Here is an 18670-nt window from a genome sequence, read left to right as displayed (position 1 = left end):
CCCTTGTTTCTTTGCTTCAGCCAGCCTAACTTGCTCACCCTTGGGCCACGCAATCATAGGGCCCAGAAGAGGGGACTAAAGATGGACATGTGGGAGGGAGGGAGGCTGCTCTGGCAGCCGCTCCCCCTGTCTTAGCTGTAATGTGAAACTGTGCTCTCTGTCAGATGTCTCTGGAATGGGAGTGATTGAGACTTCTGACAGGGTAAGGAGTGAATGGGGTTTTCAGGGTTTAACTTTGGGATCGTTTATTTGTTGGTCGTTGCTTTCTGCACAGCAGTAAGAATGAAACATACTGAACTTGGGGTGTCAGCCCAGAATTGTTTGGTTTGATTTTTGTTTTTTCTTTTTCTGCTTTTCTCTTGAAAAGTGGAAGCTGTTTAGAATCAGAAGAAAATACCTAGTAAGGCATGTTGATCTTCAACAATTAAGTGTCCCATTAATTCAAATTCTGTTTCTTAGTGGGGCATGAGTCCTAACCCAAGTTTTCCAACCAGCTGGTGAGTTCAGACAAATAAATAATCTCTGCTTATTTCAGAAATAGTAGTTCCCTGTTTGGCAGTATGGGGAATGTTTTCGCTTCCTAGTCTTTTAATGAGCTCACCTCAGGCTACTGGGCCATATGTGGCCTTCCAAGATAATTCATCTTAACCTGTGACCGACCTGTGCCCAGCAGCAAAGCTGGTAGCTGTAGGGGGTTTGGATGCAGACTCGCTTAATTGCTGTGGCAGCGCTGTGCTGCCCACACGCCCTGAAACTGTTCTGGCACATCATGGGTACCAGCTAGTCAGATGATGAGCGAGATGCCATGCGTTACATTATTTCCCTCCACCGGGAAGGAGTTGGGTGGTCTGTGAAGCCAGCAGGGACGGTCAAGTGTGACAGGCACTTTTCAACTGGCCAGTGCTGGGAATCCAGGTATCTCGCTAGGAGGTATAAACACAATAACACCAGGAAAAACTTGATCTGTGCAAGAGATGGAAGTGGCACTTTTGTGGGACTGGAAGAGGCTCAGAAAAATCGCCTGTGCCCTCCTTCTCCACAGGCAAGCCTATGAATGCGTAATTTTGTAACCAGGCTTCTTAACAGTCTAATCGGCTTCTGCTGTAGCTGGTTTTGGACATTCAGACCAGAATATGGATGTATTGAATATTGATGATAATATCTACAGGTAGACCTTAAACATCCAGGTACAGGACTCAGACTTGAAAATTGTCCCATATTACAAAATTCAGCCTTCGTTAATATCTGGGCTATCCCCTAAAATTGGTATGTTCATAAATAACACGTGAGAACAGAAGTTGTCCTATCAATCAACTCTGTAGCAGTGAAGTAGGTTTCTTCTTATGCTTTTGACCTTTCTGTAATCAGGTGACATCCAGGAACTCTACGATACTAAGTTAGCTCCTGGACATGCTGCAGCTTTTTCAGATGATTGTGATCTGCCTTCTACACATGAAATGGTTAGAAGTGTAGGGATGCAGGTAAGATGCCATTTTGGAATTCTAATAACGAATGTATTTACCCACAAATGTAAGATGATTTTACACGTTTTTGCCAAAGTGGAAGGGTTGGGGTTTTTTTTTGTAGTTTTGTAATAGTTTTACAGGTAATTAAGAACTACTTTTTGTAGTAACTCTGTAATGCTATGCAGAGTTGTTTCCTGTAATAATTTAAATGTCTGTTGTTCTTTGGATCATGAGCACTTATGGAACACCTGATGAAGACAGAATATATGATATTTGTATTAGTCAAATTTGGAATGAAACTCAGGAAAACAGGTTTAAAGTCTAATTCCTGAGCTGAGTTCCCCAGAATTGTCAGCGAGTCCCTCTAGCATTACAGCTGTACAAGCCTGACGCTACATCATTTAGAGTAAGCTACAGAAGGACAAACGTGGTGAGGGAAGAGCCTCCCATGGAACAATACTGTGGAAAAAGTAATTCAGTAGCTGGAAGTATCCTGCCTTTCAGCCTTGTGTCATATGGAAATCAAGACAGGTATCCATCATCTAGAAACTCAGCTGTGGGAGCACGTACTTAGTCTCTATGTGATTGGTAGAGATGCATTTACACTTATCTTTACAGAGATTCATAGGGGATAAACATTACTTTTTTTTTTATTTCTTAGAACACATACATGGGATTCCTGGACTACAGAAAGCAAGCGATTAGAGATCTTGGCATCAGCCCCAGCACCTGCTCCTTTAATCCTGGAGTAATTGTTGCTAACATGACTGAATGGAAACATCAACGGATTACGAAGCAGTTGGAAAAGTGGATGCAAAGAAATGTGGAGTATGTAGAGAAATCTAGCTTTGCACTTTAATACTCAGCTTAGTGTCTAATTTTCTGTTTATAAGCTCTTAAAAGTTTTTAACTCCAAGCAGTCTTTCTTTGAGATCTCATCAAGCGAAGTAACTCATGTTGCAGAATTCCCATCTGCTTAAATCTGACCAATCGTGTACCAGGAAACGGCCACCTGGAGTTCCAGTCTTGTGTTTGATCACAAACCACACTTAATCCTGAGGGACACCGAGAACACGTATTTCTTGTTGTGGGTGACCAACCTGACTTGGGATCAAGCCACTTATGATCTTCCCTTCCTGAGGCTGGCTTAAAGGAGGAGGAACGTTTCCTTGTTTGTGTGGGGTCTCCCCTACTGTAATGCCAGCCAAACTGTAATTGGACACCGTATTTCTGAAATACCAATAGAAAACACTTCTTTTTCTATAGCTGAATGAAATCTGACGTGAAAGATATCTTTTTGGCGTTGACCATGAGTAAGTCATGACACAGTGAAACAATCGCTGTTCATTTTTTATGTTAGTTCACCATTAACCTTTATTTACAAACTTAACGTTTACTTTCTCTCTCTGCAAAGGGTTAAATTAAATTTAGTAAGGCTAAACTGAAAGCGAATAGCTTGTGCTATGGGACTATGTCCATCGCTTGTTAGTTTCAGAAATGAACAGAGGAGAGACGTGAATGATGCATGTGAAGTCTTTTTGGCGTTGACCATGAGTAAGTCATGACACAGTGAAACAATCGCTGTTCATTTTTTATGTTAGTTCACCATTAACCTTTATTTACAAACTTAACGTTTACTTTCTCTCTCTGCAAAGGGTTAAATTAAATTTAGTAAGGCTAAACTGAAAGCGAATAGCTTGTGCTATGGGACTATGTCCATCGCTTGTTAGTTTCAGAAATGAACAGAGGAGAGACGTGAATGATAAGCATGTGAATGAATGAGAAGCCAAATGTCTTTCTCTTATTCTGCTTATGTAACATATCCTGACGAGCTATTGCTATGCTTTTTAAGAGTTTCAGAAAACTCCATGAATATTGCTGCAAATTTCATCTGCAAAGATGATTTTATACCTTAATAACACATTCATGTTCCTTTTGGCTGGATTTTGAAATGACAGTGAAATAAATTGCTTAGCAGTTGAAACCCAGTTTTGAGGGGAGGTTATGACTTTTTTTTGTTCTGTAGCCTCTCAGCATCTCTCGATACTTCCCAGGTTTCCTCCCTGTCGGGCTGGCGGGTGGCACAGCGTCCCATAGCTGGGGTGGCTTCGCCCATGTGCCAACCGGCCGGCCAGGCCTTTGGCACGCTGTGACATCTGGCTGCTACCTCCTAACACCTCTCCTTACAGTGATTTGGCTTTATCTAGCCCTGGATTTATCACAAAACTCTTAGGAAATTGATATCCTTTAGAAGTTAGTTTATACTAACTAGACTTTGGCAAATCTGATTCGAAGTTAATTTATGGGTCTGAAAGCTGGGGGGGAGAGAAAGACAGAGGGAATGAAACACATGGAAACATGTACATTTTCTTAAGAAACCAGGCTAAATTCTGTTTGATTCCTTTATGTTAACAGCTTTTTTCCTACTGTAAACTTTGTCAGCCTTGTAGACTATAGGCAGCGTGTAGAAGTAATTGGCTTCGTGTTGGGTCTGACTCCCATTTTACTTGGTAGCAACGATTTACGCAAGAGGAATTGGAGTTGCAAGTATAAGCAGTTAACAGCATTAGGGAGGAGTACGCTGAAAATGGGTCTGTTCAAAATCATTTTGAATTTTGCCAGAATATTCACCTTTAATCTTCTGACTGTTGTACTAAAGACTCTTTGATTGAGGTTTTGAACATTTTCTGCATTTTTTTTTTCCCTTTTGCAGGGAAAACCTCTACAGCAGCACCCTCGGGGGAGGTGTGGCAACCTCTCCAATGCTGATTGTATTTCATGGAAAGTACTCCACTATTAATCCTATGTGGCACGTAAGACATCTTGGTAAGTTTAACTTCCCCCTGTTTGCAGTTGGAACTAAATAAAGTGGTTTGTAAGATTGCAGTATAGGACCTTACGTTACTTTACCCCAACGCATTACTTTATACCTCGGATCCGCAGTATATAATCCCTGCTTCCCCCAACACTCATCAGTCCTGCTTTCTCCAGGGTAGGGCAGAATGTGGGGGTTCCCCACGGGTGTCATTATGCAAATATCTTGACAGGTCAAGAAAACAAAATAGTTGCACCCCTGCAAAAAACCCTAAACCCTAATAGTCATTAAGTTGGATAAAAAAGGAAAAAAAACAAATACCAAGGACAGAGTTACATGTTTGAAGACCAGCTAACCTGTACTGTCATAAACTAGGGAAAGAATACATGAGAGGTCTGAATATAGTGAGAGACTGAAAAAAATCAGACATTCTTATAGTAGGCACAGTGGAAGAAGATGGGATGCCTGGCAGTGTGTGTGTAGTCAGCATTCTGGAGGATGTAGTTAACCTTTCACCTGGGAATGGTGAATTATCCTGGGAAAAAGAGAATGGCTTAGCTGGTATAGTAAAATGAATAGTAAAAGGATTTTTTTTTTTTTTTTTAAACCCCAGCTATGCCAAAATCTTAAAAGCATTGAGAGGAAGTTTGCTTTTTTTTTTTCTAATTCTGCATCAGAGAGGCATGAAGTTGAAAAAAGCTAGTCTATCATACAACTAGTTGCGTATTAACAGGTGAAACCATACTAATCAGACTTTAAAAAAAAACCCAACTGAATTGACCCCACTCCATAGTGTCTTCCATTATTAAAAACTGGATTTTTTTTTAATGTACCCATGCAGGTTGGAGTCCCGATACCCGTTACTCAGAGCATTTTCTTCAAGAAGCTAAATTACTTCACTGGAATGGGAGATATAAACCTTGGGACTATCCCAGTGTTCACACTGATCTCTGGGAAAGCTGGTTTATTCCTGACCCTTCAGGGAAGTTCAAATTAACTCGTCCCGATAGCTGATACTGAAACCACTTAAATGCATTTATATATTATGTTTTGCAGTATGTAATAGATGCAACGTGTTGTACAATTAACTGATCTTAGAAAACTAAGTATTTGTTAAATATATGAATAAATGACCATCAGTTTTGTGTGCTTATGGCTGGAGAGGGAGGCTGGAGTGACACAGTTCAGATTATCTTGACTTTCATGTGAGGGGAGGAAAGAAGTTTACGTGACAGTGAAGTATTTTCATTAAACGTTTACAGAGGTGAAATTCAGTGCCAGACAGTGTGTTTTAATGTCAGGTCTTTATAAATAAGACTCTAATGTCTCCTGGTAGAAAAATCTACACAGGAAATACTTGCAGTATTACGTACAAGGCGTCTTTAATTGTCTAGCCCACATTAAACAGCCTGAAATGAAAACTTATGCAGCATTGTAGTGAGTAGGGTTCTGTTGCATGGTGTTTCTGTGTGTTACGTGTCCTGGAGTGCGTTTAGAGCCCTACGAGCAAGATGCAAAAGCACATTCTAAGACACTGCAGTACAGTTCCTGATTTTATTGTGAAACATTGATAGATTTAGGACAGATTAAGAACTTTTGTATTACTGTAATGAAAAGAGCACCAGTTCTGAGGGAGTACACGGAGAAGGGCAATATTTAGTGAAATGGTCATTGTACACTGAACTGTATTTTATACCTAGATACCCTAGTAGGTGACTCTGTTAAAGAAGAGACCTTTCCCTTCCAATCAAACAGGATAGCCTTACAGTAGTTATATCCTACTGTGCTACATACTCAGCAGTGCTAGTTACATGCTTCTGGTTTTGTTGAAAAATAAAATTGAATTGTAACAAATCCCTGATGCAAGATACTTTGAGCACCTGCAGGAAAACGTCCATGTAAACAGCAATACATGATACAGTACACTTTAAATAACAGACAAGACAAGTCCTATACCTTTTTGACAATATACTGAACAGCTTTATGCTGAAGCTAATAAACACAATCAGAATCATAACAGACACTTTCTTGATTTAAGACGCTCAGAATTAAGCCACATAATTTGGGAAGAAAACTGTAAACATCACGCCTGCCTCACAACAGGTTGACAGCGTGTGATCTCAGTGAGAGCTGTTACAGCAGGATTAGAATCTACACTAACTAGTTACACTCAATGCTTGACGACTCTCACTGGCTGTGAGGAAAGGATAAAACACACTGGTACAGCAACCTCTGACCAGCGTGGATTGGAGATACTGTTTGCATCTCTTTTTCAAGTATTTGAAGCACCTACTGTCATAAGATCATCAAAACTTTAATGTTTTGATCAGCTTATTGCTTTTACTTCATCTCTTCCTCACATGATAAAAGAGGGAAAGATGACGACGGTTAGGCACAAGCTTGGAATCTCATTTCTTTCTCGGTCACTAATATTGGCCAAAAATGTGCACTGTTTAAGCAAGTTCCTCAGAAGACAGCTGTAGTTTCTACAGCTGACTTCTTATTCATGGAACAGCTGCCCTTACGTTTAACTTAGTATTTTTTACTTGTATGAGGAATAAGGAGAACACCCTCTAAGGTCTTACAGATTGAAGAGAACTGAATGTTAAAAACTGCTAAATTGCAAACCTCTTCCACGCTGTGCTAATTGTTCCTGATGTAAACAACGTAGCTGTACATGGTTTTTACAGGGAACGCGGTCTTTCAGTTCCCTGCAATGTAATCTGTTCAAAGGGGTTGTCTCCTGGTAAAGGTCAGGTGAAGAGACTAGTCACACAGAAATATGACAGAGTTTAAATGCCACAGAATTCTAGAACCACTGTTGTTGGGGTGTTTTTTTGTTTGTTTGGTTTTTTTTAAAAGGAATTCCAGTTCCTTACATTGGAATTTAAGGAGGGAAAGAGATGGAGTGGTAGGCACACCTTACCCTAAGACAGCTCAGCTAGAATATTTAGGCCCTGTCCTGTGTGACACAAATTTTCCTCCCCAGTGTTGTGACTTGAGATGATGTCTCCACTCCCTTAATCCTGAATATGGTCCAATCACTAAACAGACAGAGCTCCCTCTTCCCACCCAGAAAATACTCAGTACTCACAGCTGCAGAACACAACTTCCTGCACTTTTTAAGAAGGCAAAAGGCAGACTTAAAAAGCACAATTGGCTTAACTGTGCACGATTAAAAACACCACTTCATGTAAGATAGGGGTACACTTCCCATTGTCCCCTCTGGATATAAAAGGATTATCAGATATCCAAATACCGAGGCATCAGTAAAAAGTATACTGCTGCCGCTACTACTACATTACAATTTATGGAATAAAATTAACGCCCCAAAGAAATCTTCACAAATGAGAAAGCAATTTGTCAAAAACTGCAAGAAATGGTATACATTAAATATAAAACTCATATACAAAAAAGGGCTAACTTTTTTTAAAAAAGTTTGGACAGTTCCTTAAAATTATCTAGTTCATTGATTTGAGCCTACCACACACTTACTTTGGACTATAATAAAATAACTAGGGGAGATAAAATACTATTAAAATGCTTCAGTTGGAGAACCGAGGTACCGATCTTGATCACTGCATTAAAACTGCAGCATGTATGCATAGCTGAGAAGAAACAGCTCTTACGCGCTGCTTCCCTCCTCTTCCCGTGTCATACCAGCACTGAACTCTGGAATCTGGTCTGCAAAGGACTGTGTCATCCATTGTCCATTAGGAACTTCACCGAAGGACGACCCCTCGCAGTACTGCGGATTGCTTCCTGCTACAACACACACATAAAAATAATAAAACACAGTTAAAAAAAATGCAGTTGATACCACTAACTAAAACTAAACGATTAAAATACAGATGACGCCACAAGCAAAAATACCCCAACCCCCCAAAACAACCCCTAAAAAAAAATAGAGAGAGATTTGCAGTTTCCATCTTTCCTCTCTGTTTTTCAACCACCTACTCAGGCTGCAGTTCAAACTTATTTCTGTTGAGCATCTACTTTTGTAGATCCAGATCATTTCCTCAAATTATAATTTCTTCAAATCTTCTTTGAAGGGTGACTGCATATATATAAATTAAAGAGTCTACATGTTTAGAAGAATACCCCACTTTGCAGTGAGGTATTCTACTCCTATAAATAATTTTTTTCTTCTCAAAAGGACATTCTCTTTGACAAAGTAGGGTAGACAGAACGCCAATTTCAATTCTCAATGTGAGATTAGGACTGAAAATTCAAGACTTCAGAGGAAGGTGGTTACTCCGAAGTTACTGCTTCTGCCATTGTTTTTCATACTGTTTTTTTAATTACAGTTGGTGGTATTTTGGGAAGTAAAATTCCCAGCTTCTTAATTACAGCTAGATTACTAGACTCATCCTTCCAATACTGCTCCTTCATCTGGCCCGCCAGCAATGCAACAACCTCAACTGCACTGTTATTTTATCTGTTCCACCATTCTCTGGCTTTGCTTTCCTTAGGAATGAAAAAAAAAAGTACCACCAACCCTCTCTTTTGCTCCAAAAAGCATGATGCAGTTATACAAGTCATTGCAGTTGAAGAGGTTTACCGTGTAAGTCACTAGTTGTGTCTGTTTGTCAGATCCTGGGAGTCAGCTGGAGTTTGGGAAAACGGTTTGATTGATTTTAAATAAAGTAAATGACTTTTCTTCATTTCTCTCACAAAAACTATACATTCCCTCAATTATGTAAGAGTTTAACTGCTGCCATACTTCAAATACATTGTATGAATTGTGCAAGTTGCTGAAAGGGTAGAAAGTTAAGTATTTGTTCATAAGTAATGGTTCACAGACTGAATGCCCCAAGCACCGCACTTTACCAGTTCCATCTGAAGAGAAATTGCACTGTTCGCTTTCATACAGTGCACGATCACAGTAAGCTCCTCCATACGCTGCTTCATAACCTGGATCGTATTTTTCTTCTTTGACAGCCATCTTTTTAGCATCCTCTGCCGAAAGAGAAGACCTCAATCTATTAGTATTAGTATTAGTATACTATTAGTATTCAGAACAAAAATGATCACAGAGTGTTTTTATCGGAGAACACTTGAAAAAACAGCCACACATTTTACAAGATAATTCTTGCTCCCCTTAGATGATTAAGATTGTACTAAAAAGAGAGTGGAATGTGTAATTCTACGCCACATGATTTAGAGAAGATGGCACACCTCTTCCCTTAAATTCCTTATTTCTTTTTGCTTGGGAAACTGCTGGTTGTGTTGTACGTTACACTACATTTTAATAAAGGACTAACAAAATAACCACTATACCTTGCGCAAGTTGCAAGTCAAATGTGTACTGCACCTCCTGCACCTCTGTGTTTGGTGCGATGCCTTTCAGTTGATCCCTTAAGTCTTTCAGCTTTATGTAATAATGAACTTTATCTTGCGCACGAGGAAACTGAGCACATCTTGCGCTGGATGACGGCATAACGTAGCAGAGCTTGAGACAAAGAGCAAGAAAAACAGCATTACTGGTCCCTGAACTATGAGCTAATCTTTAGTGCATCGAGAATAACTTAACAGCTAAGCTCACTGTTTTAACCCTTTGTACAAACTTCAACTAATGCCACGGGTGGTTGTGGGGGAGGATAAAAGGAGCCTTTCATTTTCCTTGGCCAGCTAGACGTCTTGCCCTAAAGAGAGGGACTGATTATCAGCTGCTGAAGCAAGGACAATTTTCACCAGTTGTTTATGCGCTGCAGAAGAAGCGGCACCGGTATGTGTTACAAGAAGTACACTTTACAAGCGTATGCCAGACAGTGGAGCATACTCCAGCGCTCCCCGAGCAAGCGAAGCTCTGAGCCAGAAAGTCCCCAGTGGAGTACGTGATAGCATGCAAACACCCCAAACCAGTGAGGGAGGCATCACAGGTTCATTAGCCTGGCTTCTTGGCCAAGTGCGTCTGCATCGCACTTGCCAGGGTTTGAAACTCTGGAGTTCGTGTGGTTGAAGCCAGCCTAAGCGTCTCTATCTGTTAGGGCCAACAGCCCTAACCAGACGTAAAGTTAGTTCAGAAAAAAGGAACTGTATCCAATACTTTTATTAGCGTGCAGTATTTACGAACAAGTACTTGTAAATAGGATTATTTATCTTTCTTACAAATACATCTACTGCAGAAGTGTTTAAGAGCTACTTAAGAAGCAAGCGCTTTATCACCAACGGTTCTTCAGGCTCTGATGGCAACACTTCACCTTTAGAGAAGGACAGCTTAAACTCAGCTTAAACTTGCAGCACTAGTACTTTGGGACAGAAATAAAAAGAAAAACCACCCAAACTTTTGAACTGACAAGGTAGTGACGCTCTGGAATAAGCTACCTTGGCAGCTAGTGTAACTGCCTTTGCCTTAACCTGTTTATAAGAACAGGTTAAACAAACCTTTGTGATGATACATAGCTGGTCTCTTGAGATACCTTCCAGCACTAGACGTCTATGACTAACGCACTCTTCATCAAACTGTTTGTTTTATCTGAAGTGTCTGATTTAATTTCAAGCTGAAAATCAGCTTAAGAAGACTGAGTCTGATGGAAGGAAGTGCTTGGGCATGCCCGGATCCAGTAATGCTGTAGCTGTAGTGTCTAATAGCACAATGATGGACTTAACTGTCATCTATTTTCATCTGATTTTCTGTGTCCAGTTCCCTGTATGTTTGTATTACTGAATTTTGATATTGAACGTGACCATGGTGCTCGTAGTGCCCCAGAGCGGGAGAAAGAATAGTTATCATAAGAGCGTGTATGTTTTATTCATGTTTTAGATAGTCCTCAGAGAATGCACTAACCTACTAACCATAATACACCATTTCCCAAATAAAGTCTGCAAGTCTGAAGAAGCTGCATTAAAGATGTGTCTGAAAATTGCACTATCCCCCTTTCTCTATTTAAGTAAAAGCCTTCCACATCCCTTGTACTTTGGGCAAACGTTGACGTTATCGTAAGCATGTGCAAGTCCTGAGACTTTGTTAGTTTTGAAATAACCAAAATGGAGTGCCCTGGTTTTGTTTCTCAGCATCAATACTTACCGTTTCTGTATCTGGCACCTTGTGTGGCTGCAGTCCAAATTCCAAGTTCTTAACTTTTATTCCAAAAACTTCTTTACTAAAAATTTCATAAATACCTAAAATGAAAAGAAGATAGGATAAGTGGACAAAAAAAAAGCTACTGACAAAACGACTTCATTTAAAAATCAAGGTTCTCACATTTTCCATTGAAAGCTGCTATACGAGGTTTATACTTTTGTAACTTCTGCATCAGAATCCGCCCTCCTTCCCGAAACTCTTTGCTAAAATAGAAAGTACTCAAAATTATAATCACAACTATTAACTCATTAACAAGCACAATATTCCCCCTTGTTATCCTACCTGGAGAGGTCTTTGCTTCCAGGTGTTGTCCTTTCAACCATGTTTGTAAATCCAATCCCATATTTATGTGGCAAGGTGTGGTCATCCATATGGTTCAGCTGTTCATTACTTAGACCAGACATGAACAGACACTTCCCTGTGAAGTAGGAAGATATGCTTTTGCCTTTTTCTAAGGAAAAGAAAACAAAACCAAAAAACCCCCTCGACTATCAGAGTACTGGAATGCTAAAGGAAGAGTCTATGTTAACAGAGCATCAGTTAATTTCGGAAGACTATTGCCCTATCTAGAAAAGTTTAAAATAGCCAAAATTGCTTTATCTGCTGCAAGAGCATAGAAAATCCCCAGTGAACAACAGGAATTCCTCACCATGATCCTGTGTATGGAAACCAGACTTTTAGAATAAAAGTCAGAAAGAGCTTTACATTTTGTGATTCACTTAAGCAGGGAGTGAATGTGATCAATATGGATTTTTGTGGGAAAGAATGTAGCAAATACAACAAGCGTCAGTTTTCTTTTACAACCTTGCCATCGCTTCTCCTTGCACTGGGCCTCTCTGACAGAACCTGTTGACATCTTACATTCATATTTAGTGTATTAAAGTATAGTTTGGGTGATGTGCACTGCCAATCTAAGCACAAATTAACCATAGCTAGCTCCTAATGATTCGGGAAGCTTACAAACACCTGGATTTGTCAGAGCATGCGTATCCCGTCTGCTTCTCGGTAAAGGCAGCTATTAGTCTGGCTAGTCCGCAGAATGCTAGAGAAATACCCAAGCCTGATTTACAAGTCTGTTGGACACCAGAAGCCTTTTGGCTGGAGTATCACAGGGCTGCAAATTAGCCCACATGGAGCTCCACAGCTGAAATGGCTCCGAGTAAGCAAAACAGAGCATTTCAGAGTTCAGGTATGATCTTTCTTTACGAGAACATGCTGCAGAAAATGTTATTTAAATGGAAAAATACCTAGGAAAAAATATCTGTCTGGAGAATCAGGTGTGCTAGATGCACGTGCCTACTGGGAAAGGGCAACGGTTTTTGCTTTTTCATCAGTCAGAAAGCTTGTTTAGAAGAGATGAATAAATGCAAACAGAAGAGGCCCTGCTGAAATGCATTTTTGGGAAAATGTGTGTAGTTTTATTTTGTATCAGAAATTGATGCCTATTGACTTACCCTCGATAACTCAAGTACTAGAGATGTAATTTTTATTCCTTATGTTGCACACTAATACGCCAAGAAGTTATCTCGTAATACTGTGTTTACATGACAATTCTAAACCTGCATTGAAAGTCACCAATTATTCCTCTTTTATTCCTTTTTATGCATGGTATTTGACAGAAGCAGTTATGGGATTTAAACCACTCTTGAATAGTTAAAAGCAAAATCCCTCTCTGCATCAAAAAAAAAAAAAAGGCAAAAACCAAAAACCAAACCAGTTTAATTAAAATGCCACAAGTTCTAACAAAGTTCTGCAAATTCTGTAAGAAGAAAGGAAAACAAAAACGTACAAAAATGGTTTCCAGGTCCAGGGTAATGATGTCCTTTGTAAGCTGCCATCAAGCCAGGGTTTATGCCAATCTACAAAGATACCAGTCCATTTTAACGATGAGAACATGGCTTGCCAGTCAGGAATTTAATCAAGTTACAGTAAGGACGCTTACTCAATTCTCTTTAAGTTACCATCAATAAACAAAACTGTGTTAATGGTACCTTCCATCATTATTTTAAGAAAATGACAATTTTACAGCGGTGTCTCATTTAGATGTGCAATGCCGGAAGAGCAGCTCACAGTGTGTTTTACAGCCACTGGTGCAGCACTTCAGTAAATGAAGTGTCAAGTAACGGTCTCTCATAACTATGTATTATATGTAAGCCTTGGACTTCTCGGAAGTTACAACTACATTACTATGATTTTTAACAGAAAATGCAAAGCAGCTCTACACACAGGAAACAGTTTATATACTTTATCTTGCAAGATCTTGCCATATAAGCAATATAGATAAGTAAGCAGAAGGAATGAAAATCATAACCAGCGAGTACAGACTATTCACTTTTCTACCTAATCTTGTAACTGTGAGTTACTTACTATTACAATGTCCAGATCAAAGGTCAAAATATCAGGTAAAGTCTTGGTCAGAAGTTCAGCTTCAGATACACCATTAAAACGGTCCACTTTTCTTTTGACTTTAAAAGTATCTGTGATCTTTTCTTGTTTGCCTTTTGACTTGGCTGATTTTTCTTTTTTAGCAGCAGGCTTTTTGGGTTGCTTTGGCTCAGTTGCTTTGGCTTTTCTTTTCCTTCCTCCTTTTTTAACTTCTGAAACACACAGCAAATATCCTTTTTGTACGTTTCTAGTATTGCAGTGTGGATATTCAAAAAGACTGAGCTAAATGTATGGACACAAAAAGAAAGCAGACAGATAAATTTACCTTCAAAATTCATTAAACAATTACCAGGTGAATCTCCGTTTTGCAGGCTCAACACAGAGCTAGCTTGGGTGTCTCTGTACCACAGACACACACACTACTCACAGGCAGCTACGCTGACTTAGGATACAAACCAAGAATAACCTCGTGACTAGGTTATGTTGTTTACATGCTGTGTGCAACAATCCTTTGGAAACAGTTTCATCTCTTTTGGAGAATATGCCAGAACATCAAAGCTTAGGTTCCAAGGGATGCAATAGTAAGCTCTAGCCTACTGTTCACACTTCAGCTTCTAAATATGAAAGTTGCTTGTTACAGATTACATAACGCATTGAAGAAACTGAACAGCATGTCAAGAGCAACAGGTCTCAAGGATTACCTACAGTGTAAGGTATAAGCTTGTCAGGAACACAAACACATAGGCTGAACGCTGCATAAGCTATTTACAATTTATTGTCTACAGAACAGATACTGTCCAGTGCATCATATAGCAAGGTGACGTATGAGAGCTTCAGGATCTCAATTTGAAGGAGTGACACCAAACATTAATTTTTATTTACAAAATGCAAACAAAGTAATCACTGTTCACTCAACATTAATTTTTATTTACAAAATGCAAACATAAAGTAATCACTGTTCACTCAGTGATTTGAAGCTTCCTCATCTTCTGGCCCCTAAAGCTTAGAGATTCAATCAGCACAGGTACTGGTCATGACATGACCACCCAGAGATTGCTCTCTATCCTTGTTCATTGATAATGTCAAGTTGCAGAACACAACTTCAAAAGTATGCAAACATATTTAGCAGCAATCAGCAAAGAGCCAAGGTAATCTATTGCTTTAAAATTGAGACTTCATCTTATTTGCAAAATTTCTAGACGAAACTCTCCCTCAGATAAGAAAGAAATACGGTGGATACCAGGGCACTGCCCTAAGTCTGCAAACTTTTTTGGGGCTGTTTTTGTTTGCACTCAGCTTTCTTACAAGAAGGACAGAAGTCGTGTGAAATTCCCACCGCGTCATTGGAGCAACTGCTTAGGAAAGCTGTAAGTAACAGTACTCAAGCTATAGTGTAGCTACAATGAAGAAAAGACTAGAAAGGCACAGACTTGGTGAGGCACAGAAGCAGCTTTTTCTTTCCTACCCCTTGAAGAACTAGGGGGTTTTTCACGTGACGGCAAAATGCCACAGATACTCTGACTGCTCTGAGTTGGATGTATTTCATTCACGTGACGGCAAAATGCCACAGATACATCCAACTCAGAGCAGTCAGAGTATTTCAGATGAAGCAGGATAACGTTCTCCTAACTCTCATGCTCATCAGGTACCTACCAACCAGCCACTGTCATGAAAGACGAACAATGCCAGGGCAGCCTTTCAGGCGCTAATCCTAAAAATTTTACTTTTTTCATCACAGCAGGTAGCTGGACTCCAAATCTTTGCCTTTCACATATGCTCCTGTAAATTTCACACACGTTTGGTAAATCTTCAAGCCCTGTCTTTCAAGGCCTTACTCAACTTCCAATTCTCGCAAAAATACTAGGGAACAGCTTCGTAACAGAAGATTACGGTTGTCTAAAAATACTTGAAAGTGCAGTCAAACAGCATGCTTATGGTGACATCATGTTATCCAATAATAAAGCCGCAAAAGAAGCCTAACTATATAGCACTTAAGATGCGTCCTAACTGTAGTGAAGAATACAGTGAATAAATAGAGCAGTTGCAACTGTTTTAAACTGGAGGTTTTCTTCCTATGATTTCATCTGGCCAAGCATTACAACTAAAAAAGAAAAATTGACGCTTATAAAAGGATGCACTTAAACAAGCAATGTCATTGCATGAACTGGCTGATAGATTACCTTGGTACGGAGAGCGCTGACCTATACCTATATATTAAAAGCAAGATGAAACTTGGTGTGTGAATATTTGCTGTAGAATCAGAACTTAAGCATGGTAGAGATCACTGCCTTTTTTATGTGGTAAAGAGCAAGCGTAAGACTAACAGAACAAGGGATCTTTTCTTGGCATGGTTAGTGTAAAGCCTAAGTGTACAAAATCCTAGTGGGGGAAAAGAAAGGCAATGTACAAGTGCATAAAGTACAAGACTTGTGTCACATACAAACAATGCTGGAAAGTGTCCTGTATTTGTTTAAACAAACCTCATTAAAAACAATCAATCCTTAGTGTATATAAGCAATTAACTACTTGTGATTACTACAACACACTAAAACACCATTTAAACAAAAATATTTCAAATAAACAGTACTATACTGTACTTCTCTGGCAGAAGTTAAAAAATATTTTTAACTCAGACTGAGAAAAGATAATGTCTCTAACATAATATTAAAACCCACGAAAAATCAGCTAAAAATGATACGTTTAGCTACTGAAACAAAAATCTGCTCTTCCTGCAACGAGATAATTTTTTGAGACTGAACAATGTGAATACTATCACCTGGGTTTACTTCTTATCTTTTTAATTGTCTGGTAACAAACATTACTTAAAGAATACAATGAATCAATACTTCCTCAAAGAGCATCAAGAAATCCAATAGGCCCCCCCCCCCCCCCCCCCCCCCGACGGTTACTAATGTCTTAGCTCCCTTAGCACAGCCCAGTCAAACTACCTTTTGGAGGCTCCTGAGCAATGTTTGGCTCTGGAACGCCCTCTAGAGTCGGCTGCTCAGTCATGATTTCCATGTTAGGCGCTGCAGTCATCATTTGATGGAACGGAAACGTGTAAAAAGCTTGAGCTTGCTGAAGATACGTGTAGTATCTTAGAAAGGGAGAAAAAAAAGAGACATAATTTATCAGCAATTTAGAAATTTAGCGATGTGCCAAACAGACTGTAAACATCAATCTTTATCAAGGCTGGCATGTACTGCATTTAAGTTCTCCAACGACTTTATTAACAAGGCAGTAAATTATCCAAATCCACTAAGCAGTCTGAGTGCTTAGCTGGTATCAGGGGATGTTAAACCCAACATTAACAGTACAGTTCTCTCGTGATTACTATAATGTGGAAGAATCACAACATTTATAAGTGAAGCATAGGGCTTTTCCCCTTTTTTTCTCAAAAACCACTATGTAGCACACATTACCAAGGCAAACTGTCTATCAAACATACCGACAATTTACAACACAAGCGAGTTAAAACTCTCCGGACTTCAAGTTGCCCAAGTTTTAGATTTTCTTAATGTTACATCAGTTACTTTGTCTGATATGATACAGAATGGATAAATCATTCTGGTCTACAAAGCATTATGAATACACACAGCATTAGTTACTATGCAGATTATTAAACAGCTTTAACAAATCGCGTGGCAGATGTTGTCCAGTTATCCCGCACTGGATCCTAACAGAAATATTGCACTTATTCTACGCAGAAGTGTTCACACACACACACATTCAGTCTCCTTCCATGCACAAAGACATTTTTCCATATACAGCTCTTTTGCTCCACACATTTATTAGTCACGTACAGCCCACACACCCCAACACAAACTTCTGCTTCATACTGTCATTCCCTTCTACCTATGCAGCCACCGCCTTGTCCATAGATTCTACTGCCATACAAACACATAGAAAAGATTTCATGAACAGTAAGTTTTCATGAAATAATTTTATCACCTCAGAGCTATTCAGAAAAACACAAAATAATTTTTAGATATACAGAAATATCTCAAAAGAAGGGACCATTCTCTATTACACAATGGGTTTTTAAGAATATTTAAGAATCCCACTGTAACTCAGATTTATGCCAGAACAGCCCACGGTCTTGTGATCAGGCCACTGATTTTGAACCAAATACCTGCCCTGAATCAAGGAGAATAAATTTGAACGTAGGTCTGTCAGATTCCTGGGGAAGTTGCCTAACAAAGTCACAAAGGATTTTCAGAGTACAGTAAATACCTCACCCCTCCCGCTGGAAGAGTTCCATTTTATATAAAATACTTGTGCAGTTACTGAACAGAACAAAACTGATCCTCAGATTTGTATTAGGAAACACAACTGAGACATGTACAATCCAGTTCATAATGTAATAAATGCTTAATTATACAGAGCAGAACAGAGTGAGTAAGAAAGACGCGAAAGCGTCTAACCCAAGAACAGTCTCTAACAAGAAATCTTCTCGTAATACGTCTTCTTATTTTATGTGCATATAAAGTCTCCTTCGTATAAAGGCAATAAAATTCCCTTTAAACAGAGGAAAATTTGCATCGTATCATGAACAAGTCCTCTAACCACACGGTAATGAGATGAAAGACAGCTTTTACCCCCACCTCTAACCCTCATATGCATCCCTTTAAACAGAGGAAAATTTGCATCGTATCATGAACAAGTCCTCTAACCACACGGTAATGAGATGAAAGACAGCTTTTACCCCCACCTCTAACCCTCATATGCATTTTTTTTTTAGATCATTTTTCTTGCACGGGTTCAGAAACACAGTATTTTGTTATTGATGTATTATTATGGAAACACCGGAATAAATGTTTTCAGTTCCATGAGGAAAAGGTAGTGATTTAACCCCCCTTCAGTTCATGCTAAAAATGAAGGAAAGAGAAAAGAGAGAAGAGAAAAAGATACGTCCAC

The 18670-nt window shown here is 39.3% G+C and overlaps 3 protein-coding genes across 5 annotated transcripts in view; 2 read left to right on the top strand and 1 right to left on the bottom strand.

The window, feature by feature from the left end:
• GLT8D2 (glycosyltransferase 8 domain containing 2) overlaps positions 1-5437 on the top strand; it is an 18504-nt gene extending 13067 nt beyond the window's left edge. For both annotated transcript variants that reach the window (XM_019474412.1, XM_009288383.1), the window contains exons 7-10: positions 1369-1481; positions 2128-2294; positions 4180-4292; positions 5123-5437. In XM_019474412.1, coding sequence (XP_019329957.1) covers positions 1369-1481; positions 2128-2294; positions 4180-4292; positions 5123-5295 — 566 coding nt within the window. In that variant the 3' untranslated portion in view covers positions 5296-5437. The remainder of the gene's footprint in view (positions 1-1368; positions 1482-2127; positions 2295-4179; positions 4293-5122) is intronic.
• Positions 5438-5823: 386 nt separating this feature from the next.
• Positions 5824-16924, bottom strand: TDG (thymine DNA glycosylase). 2 transcript variants are annotated; one of them, XM_019474410.1, is made up of 9 exons: positions 16702-16924; positions 13736-13965; positions 13158-13227; positions 11651-11786; positions 11489-11571; positions 11312-11406; positions 9562-9733; positions 9112-9240; positions 5824-8046 (listed from the first exon to the last, which is right to left on the bottom strand). In XM_019474410.1, the coding sequence occupies exons 1-9, from the start codon at positions 16793-16795 to the stop codon at positions 7907-7909; spliced, it is 1149 nt and encodes a 382-aa protein (XP_019329955.1). In that variant the 5' UTR covers positions 16796-16924; the 3' UTR covers positions 5824-7906. The 2 variants fall into 2 exon arrangements, with proteins under 2 accessions (XP_019329955.1, XP_019329956.1); XM_019474411.1 differs by having other exon boundaries at positions 5824-8043.
• Positions 16925-18408: 1484 nt separating this feature from the next.
• CUNH12orf73 (chromosome unknown C12orf73 homolog) overlaps positions 18409-18670 on the top strand; it is a 3257-nt gene continuing 2995 nt past the window's right edge. The window contains exon 1 of the mRNA XM_009288422.1: positions 18409-18432. Within this exon, the coding sequence (XP_009286697.1) occupies positions 18409-18432 (24 nt within the window). The remainder of the gene's footprint in view (positions 18433-18670) is intronic.

The sequence above is a fragment of the Aptenodytes forsteri genome, unplaced genomic scaffold (assembly GCF_000699145.1).
Source record: "Aptenodytes forsteri isolate BGI_AS27 unplaced genomic scaffold, ASM69914v1 Scaffold56, whole genome shotgun sequence".
Taxonomy (NCBI): Eukaryota; Metazoa; Chordata; class Aves; order Sphenisciformes; family Spheniscidae; genus Aptenodytes; species Aptenodytes forsteri.
Note: the sequence above shows the minus strand (reverse complement) of the source record. Positions and strands in the feature narration are given on the sequence as shown.

Coding starts and splice junctions, on each gene's coding strand:
- TDG (XM_019474410.1), bottom strand. CDS start 16,795: ATGATGACTGCAGCGCCTAACATGGAAATCATGACTGAGCAGCCGACT. Junction 11,407..11,488: donor AGCAGCTTTCAATGGAAAAT/GTGAGAACCTTG, acceptor TTTTCATTTTAG/GTATTTATGAAATTTTTAGT. Junction 9,241..9,561: donor TGACTTGCAACTTGCGCAAG/GTATAGTGGTTA, acceptor CTCTTTCGGCAG/AGGATGCTAAAAAGATGGCT.